The sequence below is a fragment of the Leptosomus discolor genome, chromosome 1, assembly GCF_034619465.1.
Source record: "Leptosomus discolor isolate bLepDis1 chromosome 1, bLepDis1.hap2, whole genome shotgun sequence".
NCBI classification, from domain to species: Eukaryota; Metazoa; Chordata; class Aves; order Leptosomiformes; family Leptosomidae; genus Leptosomus; species Leptosomus discolor.
Window position 1 is genome coordinate 110,764,040 of NC_141391.1, and position 16,304 is coordinate 110,780,343.

Genomic DNA, 16,304 nt, shown 5'->3' on the forward strand with positions numbered 1-16,304 from the left:
TAGCTGCTTCAGCACGAGTGGAATCAAGTGAGTGAGGCAGAGAAGAGATAGGGGATTTCTCCAAGATCATTAGGTGCCAGGTGTGGTGCTGGGCATCCTTAGTATCAGGCATCAACTTCTAAAATGCTTTCTCTCTTAGAGTGGTTCTCAATAAAGTGTAATGATGAGTTAATCTCCAATGATGATTTAAAAGAAAAAAAACAAATGCTTGTCTAAAATACATCTCTTGGTGGTTAACATCTGATTTTTGTGTTAAAGAATGAAGAAGGAAAAGATGACAGTGATCCTGGTGGTGGAACACACACTGAGAAGGTCTCTCTAAAAGCCAGTGACTCTATGGAAAGTCTCTATAGTCTGAACAGTGGCCAAAGCTCATCTAGTAAGTACAAGATATCCATACTTCTTACTCAGTCACTGGATCAATAGTGCTATTGTTTGAGACTGAGGTATCAGAGCTGGTAATAGTAGAGAGCTCTTCAAGCTGGCAGACAAAAGTGTAATTTGATTAAATGGGTGGCAGCTAGACTAGATATAAGTCTCTCCAGAAATGAGCTGAGTGTTTTTAAGAGTGGAATATTTACTAAAGTAAAAAATAAAATGGATTATAGGGAATGTTGCTGGTATATATGCTATAGATGTTTTTCGGAGTTATCATCACTGCTATGCTGCTGGCACCCATAGGGTTGCAATCACTGGGTGCAGCCACACAAGCATCATCTCTGGGGGTAGTGGCTGTGAGTTCATGCTTCACCCTGCAGATGTGAGGCAGATAAAGTGAGAGGTCTCTCTGAGATGATGGGTGATGGGGGCCTGACCTGGCGGCTTCAGGTCACGATGCAGCGAGACAGTCTGCTTCTCCACAAACCCACAGAAAACCCTCCCCCAACAGGTAGTCTCAGTCAGAGGGCAGATGAATCTCTGATGAGAAGTGGAGTTTGCCTCCCCTTCTCTACCAGTTCCTCTGCTGTGGACATTCGCTGGGCAGCAGGCCACAGCTGTCCATGACGACGTTGGTGTGCCATCACTGCAGGCATCTCGTGAACCCTAAGTGGGGACTAGAGCTGCAGTCCAGAGCATTTGCACTTAGTAGTTAATCTGGCCCTGAGATGGAGCTGTGCACTTAAGCAATCACCTCAAACAAAACCATTTTTATGATCATTTTCTATGATGTGATTTGTGAAAATTGTATACGGGAGTTTACTTCCAACACACGGCTGCTCTTATCTAAAAACATATTTGGATGGGATATTGCAGAGCTTGCTCAAATTTGCTTGAATTACTCTGCTGATACTTTATTGCTCAACTTGGATAAAATGACAGGCAGAAATGTTGATAAGATTAAAATTTCCCTCTGCAATGCAGGTTCCTTTGATGTTTCAGCTAGCTCTGTAATGAAATAAAATAACTTCTACAGTACTTGTTTTCATTTCTCTGAATAAACAGGAGAAGTTCAGCAGATTTAATTCACTAAATTGCACTTTTAGAGTACATTTTATTAATCTGCAGAGGTAATATTTCAAAAAGTCTGTAAGTAAAATGCGTGGTCTATTAGTATCATCACCAGAAAAAGGCTATTGTAGGGAAGATATTAATGAAAGATCTCCTACCTGTTTTCTTCGGTTTCTTGAAGTGTGCTTTTTATTGAACGTATATTTCCTGGAATGTGTCAAAACCATACAGAGTACACTCTTTCTCTAATTCTGTGCTTTTGAATACTTTCCTCTCAGCTGCTCTGCAGAATTGCATGTCTGGGCATTTGATGCAGGAAATCTCTCAACTTGATTCTCTTTAAGGTGGGGTGACCAGCTGCTCAGATGGAACGAGCAACAGGGACAGCCTCCGGTTTGATGACGAAGTCCCTTACAGTGGGCCCTTCTGTGGTCGAGCCAAAGTTCACACTGACTTCACACCAAGTCCTTATGACACCGATTCTCTGAAAATCAAGGTAAGATGACCACCAGGATTTATTATTTTCCAGTAAAAATGCCAGGGGGGCATTTCTTACATGTGAAGAATATGTTTACTGATGTATTTTTAACTGTTAAGCAAGACCAATCCAGTTTTGCAATGCTTCTATAAGGACTTAGTTTAGACAATGCTGCAAAGCAAACTGCTGTTAAAGGCTTTTTAAGGCATAGACTCCAGGTAGGTACCTCATTGTGGTATCTATCTGGATACCACACCTTTCCTCAGAGAAAAGTACATGTTGCTTCCAGCACACTAGATCTGGACTAAAAAAAACTTGAGTCTCTTGGGATGTGAAGTTGCATCCCCAACTTTTTCATCACAACTAGGATATATCAAAAGCTTAGTGGCACCCATTGTCTTTAATGAAAACAGTTCGCCTTTCCATTAAGTTTTTCTTTAAGCATAGATTTGAACTCTGGTCCTGATGACATGGACGGTGTGCCCAGGCTGTGTGAGTGAGAAAAAGGAGCTCCAGACACGGGCCCAGTTGAAACATCTCTAAAAGAGACCAGCCCTTTTCTTCTCCCTTCATGCACAGATACATTCAATATCATCATTCTTCAGACTACTCATGTCTGTAATTTCTTTTCCTTCTTTGTAAATACCTTCATATCGAGAATATATTCACACTTCACAGCCTCTCCTTTTTTTTGTGAAAATCCTCATCTGTATCTCACTGCAGCCTCCCTTTCCTCCTCTCTGGGCTACCTTACAGCCATTGCTCTGCCAGTACACACAGTCTTCACCACTTGCCCTCCACTTCCATCCACACCTAGAGCATTTCTTTCAGAACAGTTTAACTGGCCACAAAACGGCAAATGTCTACTGGCTCACATAGGTTCTTTTGTTAGTCACTGGGGCTGTGTATTTTAGAATTATAAACTAATACGTAGGGTTGAAATCCCCTAAATTTATCTCACACAGTTTCAGTACCTTGGATCTGAATTCAAAATGTGTCTGCAGCTTGGCTTAGAGCCACTGCCTAATCCTGATCTGCATCCACGTCTGAAGTTCCTGAGCCTCCATGAGTGTGTAGAATAATATGTGTGCTTACAGAGCTTTAAACAAATGCTTGTTTAGTTTCCATGTCAAACCTACTCATAGCTCTGAGCTCCATATTCTAACAAAACCAGGTCACTGGAACTCCACAGTTAATTTCATACTTGGGTTTGTACCAAAACCTCAGTGACTGCTTTACTTGCAGTTTCTTGACCAGACCAGAGAAGATTCTAAAGTCCTGGAGTTGATAACAGATATTTTAACAAACTGAGTTTTATTTTTAACTTTGTAACAGAATGCCAAAAAAAGTGTGTACATGAGGATTTGTTGGATAACTCTTCAAAGATTTTCAACATTTTTATAAGTTCTGTGGTACCTACCCAGAAGACAGGACTTAATAAGGTCATGGGAGCAAGCTGTGTAGGGGATATGACTTACAAGGGAGCCTTTTTACTGTGAGAATTACTCAGAATGACTGTTTTGCTGAGTTGAGACCTTGGTTCCCACAGTGTGGCTGTGAACACCTTTACCAAAAAGCCCTCTTGAAGTAGCGGTGTTGTCAGTCTTTTTTGCACTCACATTTGTGTGTGAATGCACAAGTGTGGAGAGCTGAAGCCTTTAGATCTGTCTGCTAAGGCATCTTCCACTATTTTCTCAGTCAACTGTGTTAATAATAGTGGGAAAATTTGTCAGTCCTTTGGGAAGGACAGACAGGAAGATATTAAGGGAGTTATTTGTTCTTTATTGCCTTTGAGAAATGTAGCTATAGTTTTTTACTGTAAAACTGGTAAGAGTCCATCTTTCACATAGGTGAGCTATCAGTTTTGGAAGACCCTTGAGATGCTGGGTAAGATGATTACTGTGTAAATGGTTTGACACACATTGGAAAAATAACCTCACAGTGGTTCCTTGCTTTTTGCCAAAGCTACACCCACTATTCACAGCAAAAGTTGATTGCTGATGCAACCCTATCCCTTTTCAGGGACCAAGTGGAGCACAAAAATGGTGAGAGGGGCTGCTTATGCTCACCCTTCCTTCACAAAGCTTTGAAGATAAGGACTAACTCAATTTTCTGGGGGGTTTTTTGTTTGTTTGTGGGTTTTGGTTTTTTTGTTTTTCCCCTGGGATTTTATAAAAGAAAGGAGCTAAATCTAGGTAATTTCAAAAAGTTACTTCACACTGACTAGTTAAGATTCTGTGCTGTCTGTGCTGGTCTTGGTCCATAGAGGAAAAGCTACCTATAACAAACCAGATGTGTAAGCAGTGGTGTGCTCTTTTTTATTGCTCTAGAAAGGAGACATTATAGATATCATCTGTAAAACCCCCATGGGCATATGGACAGGCATGCTGAACAACAAAGTAGGAAACTTCAAGTTCATTTACGTGGATATTATCTTGGAAGAGGAAGCTGCACCCAGAAAGATAAAGCCGCACAGAGGAAGCAAAAGGACCAAGCCTAAAACGTTGCAAGAGCTCCTGGACTGTGTCCACCTGCAGGTCAGCCAATGCATTTCCCAGCTGTATTTGAAAAGTTTCATTTCTGTGCGCTTGGGTTTGGATGTCATTTACAGGCAGAAGTAGAAAGGTAGATTTCAGCAGTTTTGATGTCAGCAAAGCAAAGCAGCTTTGTGGCTGCCTTTTATCTGATGTGACTGGCTTATATGACTGCATTTTACCACACCATTTGGTTAGGCGAAGAGACTCCACACAAAGAGGCACGGTGGTGACTTGTCAAGTCACCGTAACCTGACTGCAATTGTGTGCCTAAGCACGGGAGGTGTGTGACTGTGGACACCCCAGGGACAGGACTGCAGTCTGACTCCAGTGCCAGCATTTAGAAGCTGGGTTTCTAATTTCTCATCTTTAGGAAGCAATAGTCTTTTTGCACTATGCTCATGTTGTGCCCCTCTCCCCCTCTGCAACCCTAGTTCTTGACTGAGTGTCAAAGAGTAATTCGGTCATGATTTACAGGTAACAGTTTTAATAACGGTTATTGCTTTGGTGCTGATGCAAACATTTCTTTCCCTGGAGTACGTGCAGTTTCATACTCCGTCGACACACAGCTCAAGGGGGACCATGTGTGACACAGCACAGCTGAAGACTCCCCAGCTTCTCACCTTTGCTTATATCGAAGGGCTCCTTCTGTGCAAAGACAGAGCACACCCTACCTCAGGGGCCCTCCTGGACCCAGCATATGGAAGGCACTCACCAAGTGAGTGACCCACAGAAGTCCTGACACCCAGCAGATTAACACATTCCTGGCAGAGCTCTGTCCTGGTCCAATTTTCTACCGGACTCTGTTAGACAACTCAGGCACAGATGCTGGGACAGCCAGGAGGACCCCCAGGCACCTCCATCTCTTGTCCTCTCATGCTCTTCAGCTCTGGTTTTATGCCAAAGGCTGGTCAATCAGACTGGAGAATGGAGCCCATTTCAACCTGACAAAAAAGTAAAGGAGAAATTGTGCCTATTCCTCTACTAAAGAGAGTGCTTGTTTACATGAGAGGATTTGCTTGTTTCTTTTTGTAGGAATATGCCTCAACCCTCTTGCTAAATGGCTATGAAACTCTAGAGGACTTAAAGGATCTACAAGAGAGCCACCTGATTGAATTAAATATTTCAAACCCAGAAGACAGGGCAAGATTGTTATCAGCAATTGAAAATTTACAGGACTATGACAGTAAGTGTTTAAGCTTTGTTAAGAGTCATGTGAAAGTTTTAACTGAAGAAATACATTCAAAGAAATAGTGATTCTCACACTGATCTGTTAAATGGTTTTTCTTTTAAATATGAAACTGGAGTCAGATAGTTTTCTTATTTGTTCAGGCAGCAGATCGTACATCTCTTCTAGATATGTATATAACTAATATACTAGTAATGCATGAATGATTTAAAATTCCTTATTTATATGTCCAACACTAAAGATTGGTAGGGACTATTGCTTAAGAACAACCCTATTTATGGTTGGGGACCCAACCCCCCGAGAGGTTAAGTGACTTCCCAAAAGTCACAAGGTCTGTGCAAGAGCTGAAAATAAAACCTCCCAAACTCTGCGCTAGTATCTTAACCAAAATAGAGCTTATTTCAAATAGCCACAGTAAAGAATTTTCTTTACATTTTCTTAATCAACATTCTGCAGAAGAATACAGCTTTTTCTTCCCTCACTTCATCCCACACTTAAATCCTTATCCAAATCATCTTCTTTTGTAGGAAGGTTTTGTAAAAAAAAAATATATATATATATATACTAATAGCTGGTTTGCATTCTTTTCTCAAAATGAATCTGATTCATTTCCGGCAAGCTTCCTAAAGCTGATCATACAGTGTGTGTATACATGTATGTGTATTGCTCACCATTGTGTTTTCTTTCCTTGTTCCTTTCACTGGGAGTGGAAAAGCTAGGTTATAGAACAGAAATTACTGTTCTTATGATATTTTAATTACAGTTCCAGGCTGACTTCTAATTTTAAATAATTTATGTCAAATTCCTAGAAACTACAGCTAAGCATCTACTTAATTAAACACTCAGCCAAAACAGGAGATGTTTTCCTCTTCATTAATATTTGTGCATATTCACCCTTATGCTGAGCAGTCATTTCATCAAAAGTGCACTCACAATTGAGAAAGAAAGAAAAGGAGACCTAGAAAAGCAATGTCTTCCTGGGGTATTTTAATATCAGTTCTTGTCAGGTGTCCACTTTTTACCTCCTCAGTAGGTAGGCAGTTTTCCAGTTCTCACTGCAGCACATGTACATATGTATGCACATACCTGCATGCACATCTTATGCAAATCTTATAAAGTGGCCCATGCTTCAAGATCAGTGGTGACACTGTAGTCTTAAATCAAGAGATGAAATGAATATTTGCTTCACATCCACTTTACATAGGCATAGCCAATCTTTCTAGTACTCAAATTCAATAAAATAGTATTCCCAGAATTTAGGAATACTCACAGGGACCAGAACAAAGGCACCTTTATATACCACGCCAGCTATAAGCATTTGTTTAAGTCTAGTTGAGTTTCATAAGACTCATGCATATTTTAAGGTAAGCCACGCATAAACACTTTCCTGGTTTGGGATACTGTATTGAATCAGGACTGAATCAAATCCTTGCCTTGTCTGGTTGCCAAAGGTTCGTAGCATTTGTCACGTGACCGGTAAGGACAGAACAGAATTTAACAACCTGCTCTAAAAAGGAAGATACTAAAGACTGAAACTGATAGAAGCTATCTGTTAAGTCGTTATAACGAAAGATGGGGAGTAAAGATGATCTTGGGGATAAGCTTGGCATAAGTCTGAATTTGCCTGAATCATTTGACCTCTTTGTCCTTCTGTCAATCCAATTGGAAAATTGTGTTGAAAGAGCTGGGTGCTACTGTGAAAGTGAATTCTGCATCTGTTCTGAACTTTCCCAGGTCAATATTTTTTTTTTCCTAAGTGGGCATGACTCAGTCAGTCCAGCATAAATGATTTTTTAATTAAAATTGATTTTCTGCATTGCTTAGAAGTGAGCAGCATTAATTACCCACAACTACAAGGTAACCTGTTTACTGACCAAGAGTATTTTAGATATAAGTTCAGCACTTTCCTACATCAAAGTTTACTTTTTTTGTAAGCTTTGTGAAAAAATAAACTAAGGCCATAGATGGTATTTTCTGTTCTAAGCCCATCCTTCTCACGGAAGAATTCTGTGGCTTTGCATTACATTCGTGTTTCCATGAAGCATGTGTTTGATTAATGGATGGAGTATCGGGTATGGTCCAGAGTTGAAACGCAAGGATTTCTGAGTTTTTGTGACTCTGCTATTATTCAGAACAGCCAAGCGTGCTGGAACATAGCCTTATTTTACCAGATTCTACTATAAATGTAGTAAAACAAGATTTAATATTTCTTTAATGTGATATCAATATTGTGAAATGTCCAGGTGTTTTTACAGGGATTTTAATTTCTTTTTCTTTCCTTGACATTTATTGTATGTTATACTAAGTGATTTCTTCATGCTGCCTACTTGTGACTATATATTTCATGTTGCAGAATAAACAGTTCTTGAATTTTCTTACCAAAAGACCTGCAGCGATAGTTTCCACATCATATGCTTCTTAAAGCTGTCCAATATGTAGAATTTCTGACAATGAGAACTTTTTTTACCTTACATTTAATTTAGACCTGAATGAATTTGAAAGGAAAAGCTTTACCCATCTTATACCATGAATTTAAAAGTAAGTTTCATTTAGCAAATGCTAACATGTAGTGGGTTTAAGCAGATTTTGCTTCCTGGTACTGCACTATCTTCTTTCTACCCTTCCTGGGAGTCCAGGCCTAAATTCACCACTTTCAAGTACTTCACGTAGCCAGGCTATCCTAGAATTGCAAAGTCTTGTAAGTTCCTCACGACCTTCCCCTCCTTCCTCGATCTCTTTTTAGATTTTCTATAAGTTGATCGGACCTATATATTTGGTACAAAATGATTGGTTTCCATGAATTCATGGCTAGGGAAGAAAAAAAAGCTTTTTCATAAAGTATTTCTTAATGGCTTTCCATTCTTCTCCCAGATGGCTTCTAGACAGGAGATGGATGTCTGTGCTTTTGTAGGATGCTATTTTTAAAGTGAAGTAGTTGCTGGATGGTTAATGAATAAAGTAATAAAAGAAGTTTGGAACTTTTTTCTTGACCGCTTCCCAGGACACACATTTTTGTGTGTGCAAAATAGCCCTGATTCTCTTCTCACTTAGTTAATGTAAGTCAAGAGGTTCGTTCCTGAAATCCAGTGGGTTACATTAGTCCGAAGGTATTCAGAGTTAAAGAAGAATTTGACTTCATTGGACGCATGCATACAGTTCATTTTATAGAAAAAAAAAAAAAAGTCCACATGTGCAATTTGGGGGATAATATTTTACATTCATCTCCCTAAATCCACTTCTTTAGCTGACTTTTCATATTTCAGTGACAGATCATACTCTAAGTCCCACTGCCAGTACCACATAAGGTTTGTTCCTTATTTATTTTACTTGGACAGCAAGACAGCAGATGGCTGAGGACATGACTTTCAGTTTTCAGTTGCATTCCTTACACGAGGACCTAGCATCAAGAGTACCATTTTACACTGGGCAGTCCCTTTAAGTGTGTGGGATTACACAATATCATGTCAAGGTCAAATACTGCTCAAGGACAATCTCCTCTTCTGTACTGTGGTACAACTCATTGACTTGGACATAATATTTCCAGATTTCCCAAGGAAGCTCATCCTTGCATGAGTATTTGTATTTTTCACCTTTTTTCAGGCACATCTGTTTGCTTCCAGATTTTAGAGAAAAAAGAAGCTTCTCATTTCTATTTTCACCATAGATTCTCCTCTCACATCAGTTCAGCATCCCTCCCAGAAAAGCTATGCCACTGACTTCAGTGAGTGCAATTTTTTAAGTTGCATGTCTGTAAATATCCAGAAAAGGTTTACTCCTTTAAGCCCCTGAAGTATCGCATGTGTGTACAGAACCGCTTCAGGTTTCTCTGCTTCTTTTCCAAGAAGTATCGCCACTTACTGCTTCAAAATGATCCTTTCTGAATCTGATGCTTTGTGAGTTTTCATTTCACTGTAACACTTAGGTGGTCCAGCTGGTACAGGCACTACAGGTTGATACATGGCCTTCATACGTACCTAGGAGGTCTAATATCTGCCTTGAAGACACGCTTGTTCTACTTGTTCTGTGGTGCTGCTCTGTATGTCACTGCTCCACCTTCCAGAAATCACACAAGTGACTCAGCCTAAACTCCTCCTTCTGGGCAAAACTCATGAAGGTAAACTCGCAGAGGGCACACTCATGACGAATGGCTTGCTGCTGGGTGACCTTTTTTTCCAAGACAAAATCCAAGCCTCCTGCCACTCACCTGGTTTAAACCAACATAACAGGAGTCAGTGTGACTTCTGTACATTCTTGAGCTGAACTGCCTTAAACCTAAGTTTAAAGTGCTTTCCTAATCAGGACTTTAAAATCATTAAAAAAGGGAAGAAAGCTGGTGAAGGAAAAAAAGATCTATGCCTGCATGTGTCACGCACATCTATGTCATTGAAAAACAAATATTCATTTCAAAGCTCTAAATAGTGAGGAAGATAAGTATGCATCACACATCTATTACCAAGGCTAAAGGCCTCACTTTTTTTCAGAAGTCTGAATATAATCCTACCGTCTAAAGTAGTATTAGAATATATGTGTCAAAATGATGCATATCTTGGACTCTTCTGGCCATACCATAGACAACAGTGACTGAAAACTATTTATCTTATATGAAACTGCTTTACTGCAGAAAAATGATAGGACTTCCATTCGTTGATAAGATAGTTATTTCTGATGATTCTGCAACATCTAAAGGCAGTTTAATTTTATCAATTCCTCTTTCCTATGCATTGTATCTTTCTTCTGATGTCCAAAAGATTAAGATGGCAAACTTACCTTTACTAATATGGAACTTGAATGTGTACGTGTTAGAGGAAGGAATTAAGCAGAACTGAATGTAAGAGCCAAAGGCTAAAAAGAAAAAAAAAAAAAGCATAGCTTCTTTTTTCGTGAAGCAACCTCTAAAGTTGCATGCTATATATATTTATATAGTATCCTGTTCGAGTGGTTTAGTAGCTACTGCATAATATTTAAGGCTGCTTTAAAGAGAGAGGAAAAAAAAAAGTGCCAAATTTTGCTTTCAGTCTTTTCTTCTTAAATATGGGGGATGGGGTTTCTTAATCTTTTTCTACTAAGAATGAAAAATAGAAAATGTAATATTTTTACTGTCTCAAACACCTGAACATTTTTGGTTTTCAGTTTTGCATGTAAAAAAAATCTAGTGTTATGGGAAAAGACAGAAGTTTTACATTTCTGTATGTTTTCTAAATAGAAATTTCTTATTCTCCTACATTCATATTTTAAAAAAATCTCAGTTCCAGGCTTGTCAGTGTATTTTCCCCTGAAACATGCAAGGGAAAGACATTGCTACAAAAGAATTTAGGATCTGTTTTTCACATAGGAACTCCTCAGATTATCACAACTAGTTACAGGACACTAATACACTGACTGAAACTGCATTTTCTTCTTAATCCTCTAGTTACTTGGTCTTCTTTCCATTGTAAAACAAACAAAGTGGATGGAGGTTCCTCTTTGACCTTGAAAATGTAAACAGGATTAACACTTTTTAGGTCACTGCTTGCCAGGGCAGCAGATGATGCTATAGAAGCTGATAAAAGAACCAGCAAGCAGCATTAGGCTGATGAGGGGATTACAGCGGAGGGCAGGGGAGCCCTGCCTGCAGCCGCACAGGAGGACTTCACCCAGCCACAGGCTGAGCTCTGTCAGCCCACAGCAACCACGACCTGGGTTGTCTCAGCGGCAGTGGGATGGGTGCAAGGAGCTAATGACACAGTTTAGAAGAGGCTTTACTGGGGCATCTGCTGTTATTTGTGCTAAACTACTTCTGTTGCTACTAATAGCAGCAGTAATACCTTCACTGCTGTAATGCCTTTTGTAATTCCTTCCTGACTTAAATCAGAAATCAATTGGACCCTACGTGATCAAATATTTTCCCTGCAAAGGGAGATAACATTTGACATGACAAACTATGTTCTGTAAGGTGAGAAGGACATCAAACAGTTACAGTTATCAATTAAATCTGATGAAAGATGTACTCTTTCACACAAGTGCAATTAACCATTAATTTGGGAACAAAGTGGGACTTCTATTCCTTGGAAAGTATTTAATGAGAAAATTTTTTTTTCCATTCTGCCTGTACTTGAATTGAGACAGCTTAAATCTGACTAAAGATTCAAAGCTAACTATTTAACCATTGAGTAACAAGTCAAGTGAAATAAGGGAACTTTCTTTGCAAAAGAAAAAAAAGGTACCATTTTTCTGAAAGGCTACAATCAGGGGTAGAACCATCTGTTTCCTGTGAGATTTGTTCCTCAATCCTTGTTTGGAAAGCAAGATACAGTCTGAAGTAAAAATAAAGTTACAGGCGGGCAATAAGGAAAAAGAAAAGTAAGAAAAGGAAAGATTTTGTAATTTATAGCTCGTTTCCTGAAGAATATTTACTGTGAGTAAACATCATGTATTTCACAACCAGAAAATACGAACATGAACTTTAACCACAACATACATTAGATTCATGATATACAGGAATATCCTGTCTGCAAGGTACCAGCTTGTTGAGCTTTTTTTGAGCGGTCTGTCGATACTCTCCCTGAGTTGCGGACTTGTGACTTTGAATAGACTAGCTATACAGCAGGTAAAGCAGGACAAGCTATTTCCACAATAATTTGCTTCTACTAAGTTTTGGAACAGTGTTCAAAGACCATAGAGCAGGAGTCAGGCACCTTAGCTTTCTCTGAGGCCTCTGTGTTTTGAAAAATAACCTTGTGGATATTGAGCTAAGCTTAGGAAGTTTCCACCCACTCCCACTGAAAAGTCCAGTGCTTTAGAAAACCTGATTACCACATCTTCACGCTGAGCACTTCTGAAGACCAGCACATTACATCTCACTACACAGTGCATGGAGGTGTAAAATGGTGGGGGTTACCTTCAAAAGACACAACATCTATAATTTAATGTGTTACAAACATGGCGCAGTAGGCTACATGGTTAATTGCATGAGTAGGCACTGGAATACATAAATGTGGGAGGGGAAAAGCTGCCCCTGCATGGTGACTGTTGCACCTGTGGACAGCCTAAAGGACCTCAGCCTAAAGGATGAGGCCAAAGTCTCTGGCATTCATGTCTGCGCAACGCACTGCAGGACCAAACCCAAACTCAACATCAACTTAGATGTTGTTATGTAATCGCATTTTTACTTTTTTGTGGCTGAAGTTTCTGTTTCTGATAGACAAAATATATTGATCTGGTCATGGGTATATTACCAGCTCTGTTTCTACAGTTCTTCAAGATCAGTCACGTTGCTATCTCAAACTCTTTCCCAGGATACTTATTTTGACAGGCTACTTATTTTTTTCTTTCTTTTTCTGTTCTTTACAGTTGAACAACAGCAGAAAAGCGAGGGTGGTCAGGAGACACGGAGCTTAAGCCCTCACCACAGCTTTGACAAATCACAGTTAAATGACTGTCCACGAGATTCTGGTTGTTACATCTCATCAGAAAATTCAGATAATGGTAAAGAAGAAGTAGACACAGAAACCCTGTCTGACATGGTGCAGTCAATAACAATCACTGAGTCAAACTGATTCAGTCCTGCTGCTTTCTGCAGATTTTCAGAAAAGACCATCAGATTTGCCGGTATGATGGCACAGAAGCAGAACACAAAATACTCTCAACACCGAAAATCTCCTTCTGTCCGATATATGATGCTCTAGACTGTTTAATATGTGGATAACTGATAGCTTAATGTTAGCTGATACTAAGAATATCTCAGGCTTTTCTTTTCAATGAGCCCACAGACATTCCACTGAAAAAGTTTATACATATGTATTTATAAATATTTGTACAGCAAATGCATTTTCTACAATAACAGAGTTGTTTTAGGTAGTGGTACATGATATGGACATGTTAATTTCTGGAACTGTCCAAAATGTAAATATTGTAAATATTCACTTTTAAAAGATGTGGATTAATCACATTGTCTCTATTTTTAGATGTGTTTTGCTGATATTTGTACAGAACGTATTTTCATTGATATATCTTCATAATAAAAAGCTGGATACATTCACATCCTACTTTGAAAAGTACCAAGCTAATTCTCATTAATATTAAAGATGTTTCATACCATTCTTCTCCAAAATGGGCTCTAAAGTAGACTATAGTCTCCTACACTTTATCCTGGAGGTACGAAAGAACTGTAGTGTGAATCTGAATCAAGCTCTCTATGTTTCTTATCTTTTAGAGAACACAGCCATCTGAATGGCTTATGCACTGGCAATTTCTTTATTGTTATTTTCACACCTGTTCTCATTCTTCCCAAGCATTTCACAAAGAATGCAAACTTAGAGAAGAAAAAAAAATCAGTATCAATGCTATGCTTTTATGATCATTTTTTGTGCAGCTCTTGCCTTTTGTATGTGGTGTGAAGTTTGTTAACAGAGTATTTGTATACAAAACTCGGAAGCTAATATGGTTATTGTGCACTATTGTCTTTCATATGAGATTTTATTGTCATTTCCCAGTATATTTTACACTGGAATTCAAATTTTAACTGCCTGTCTTCTTTTAGAGTACTTCCTTCAATAATAAACAGAATAACGTGTTTGAGCCCTTTAAAAACTACTTGATTTTTAATGTGGTCATTACATTTCAAAGACTGCTCTGTTCTAAGACTAACACAGTAAATAGCAACTCCACTGAGCATTTTTAGTGTGCATAATAATCTGTGTATCAAATCAACAGAGAAACTTTTTGCTCACTAATTAGTCACACAATTTTCATAATTTAAGGCATTTTGCATTTGTATTAAAAACTTTCCACATATTGCTGACAGCTTAAAAGAAAAACACCTTCAGAAGAGATGAAACACAGAAGCTCCAAAAAGAGCATTTCTGAAGAAGCTATAAACAAATGACAAGCTTTTCTTCCTTTCTATTTTTTTTTTCCCAATGGAAATGCTTTCTGTAGTTTTCATGACCCCTCAAATGGCTACTGCTGCCAGACTCCTAATACACAGACCTGCTTTGAAGCTATAGCATAAAAATGGCGATTTTAGAAAATTGCATTAACTAGATTTCAAAGATTTGGAGTAAATAAACACTGTTTAGAAAAATAATCAGGAATGGGAGATGCTAAGATTTGTTTCTGGTTTTAACGTACTTTTTACGCTGACAACAATTGTCAGGGCTTAGACAGGTGTACTCTTTGCTGGGTAAAAAACTGGCTAGGTGGCTGAACCCAGAGATTCGTGGTAAATGGAGTTAAACCCAGTTGATGACCGGTCACAAGCAGTGTTCCCCAGGGCTCAGTATTGGGAGTATTAATATCCTTATTGATGATCTGCATGAGGGGATCAAGCGCACCCTCAGTAAGTTTGCAGATGACACTAAATTGGGCAGGAGTGTTGATCTACTCGAGGCTAGGAAGGCTCTGCAGAAGGATCTGGACAGGCTGGACCGATGGGCTGAGGCCAACTGTATGAGGTTTAACAAGGCCAAGTGCCGGGTCCTGCACTTGGGTCACAACAACCCCATGCAGCGCTGCAGGTTTGGGGATGAGTGGCTGGGAAGCTGCCCGGTGGAAAAGGACCTGGGGGTGCTGGTTGACAGACGGCTGAACATGAGCCAGCAGTGTGCCCAGGTGGCCAAGAGGGCCAACAGCATCCTGGCCTGTATCAGAAACAGTGTGGCCAGCAGGCATCGGGAGGTGATCATGCCCCTGTACTCGGCACTGGTGAGGCTGCATCTTGAGTACTGTGTGCGGTTTTGTGGGCCACAGTGTAGGAAAGATGTTGAGGTCCTGGAGCGAGTCCAGAGAAGGGCAATGAAGCTGGTGAAGGGCCTGGAAAAAAGGTCTTATGAGGAGAGGCTGAGGGAACTGGGATTGTTTAGCCTAGCAAAGAGAAGGCTGAGAGGAGACCTTACTGCTCTCTACAACTACCTAAAAGAAAGTTGTAGTGAGGCTGTTGTTGGTCTCTTCTCCCAAGTAACTAATGACAGGACAAGAGGTAATGGCCTCAAGCTGCGCCAGGGGAGATTTAGATTGGATATCAGGAAAAATTTCTTTACTGAAAGAGTAGTGAGACATTGCAACAGGCTGCCCAGGGGGGTGGTTAACTCACCATCCCTGGAGGTGTTAAAAAAACGTATAGATGTGGTGCTTAGGGACATGGTTTAGTGGTGGGCTCAGCAATGTTAGGATAACGGTTGGACCTGGTGATCTTAAAGGTCTTTTCCAACCAAAATGATTCTATGATTCTATGATCATTTAGCAGCACTGACCCCGTCTTGCAAGGCATGGTGGGGGTGCAGAATCCCTTGATGGGATGAAGTATGTGACAGCTTGTATCAAGCAGCTCTATTTGTTTCTTAATGCTCTTCTAACCAGTAGTGTGTCACAACACAGAGTGCTGACTTTGCTTAACGTGACTTTAATAACTTCTGAAATAATGTATTTGGACTGGCTGCTACTATCTCCTTATTCTAGAGAAAGACCAAAGTCAGCTTGAATTCCTCTAACAGGGGCTTATCTTCCGGCTTTTGCAGCAGAGGTGCTTAGCCTTGAGGTTAGTTCTATCTAGACATCTGTAAAATTGCTGACCTGTAAAAATATGTTGAGGTGAGCTTAAATATGATTATGACTGTCAAGAAACAGCTCAGTTAGCTGGGTCAAGGACTAACAACCACAGAGAGCAGAGATCTACCAT

At 39.7% G+C, this 16,304-nt stretch overlaps 1 protein-coding gene across 1 annotated transcript in view; it reads left to right on the forward strand.

Moving 5' to 3' along the window:
• Positions 1 to 13,478, forward strand: part of SAMSN1 (SAM domain, SH3 domain and nuclear localization signals 1) — a 34,022-nt gene extending 20,544 nt beyond the window's left edge. The window contains exons 4-8 of the mRNA XM_009961802.2: positions 259 to 379; positions 1,794 to 1,945; positions 4,258 to 4,464; positions 5,497 to 5,647; positions 12,980 to 13,478. Coding sequence (XP_009960104.1) covers positions 259 to 379; positions 1,794 to 1,945; positions 4,258 to 4,464; positions 5,497 to 5,647; positions 12,980 to 13,185 — 837 coding nt within the window. The 3' untranslated portion in view covers positions 13,186 to 13,478. The remainder of the gene's footprint in view (positions 1 to 258; positions 380 to 1,793; positions 1,946 to 4,257; positions 4,465 to 5,496; positions 5,648 to 12,979) is intronic.
• Positions 13,479 to 16,304: the final 2,826 nt, after the last annotated feature.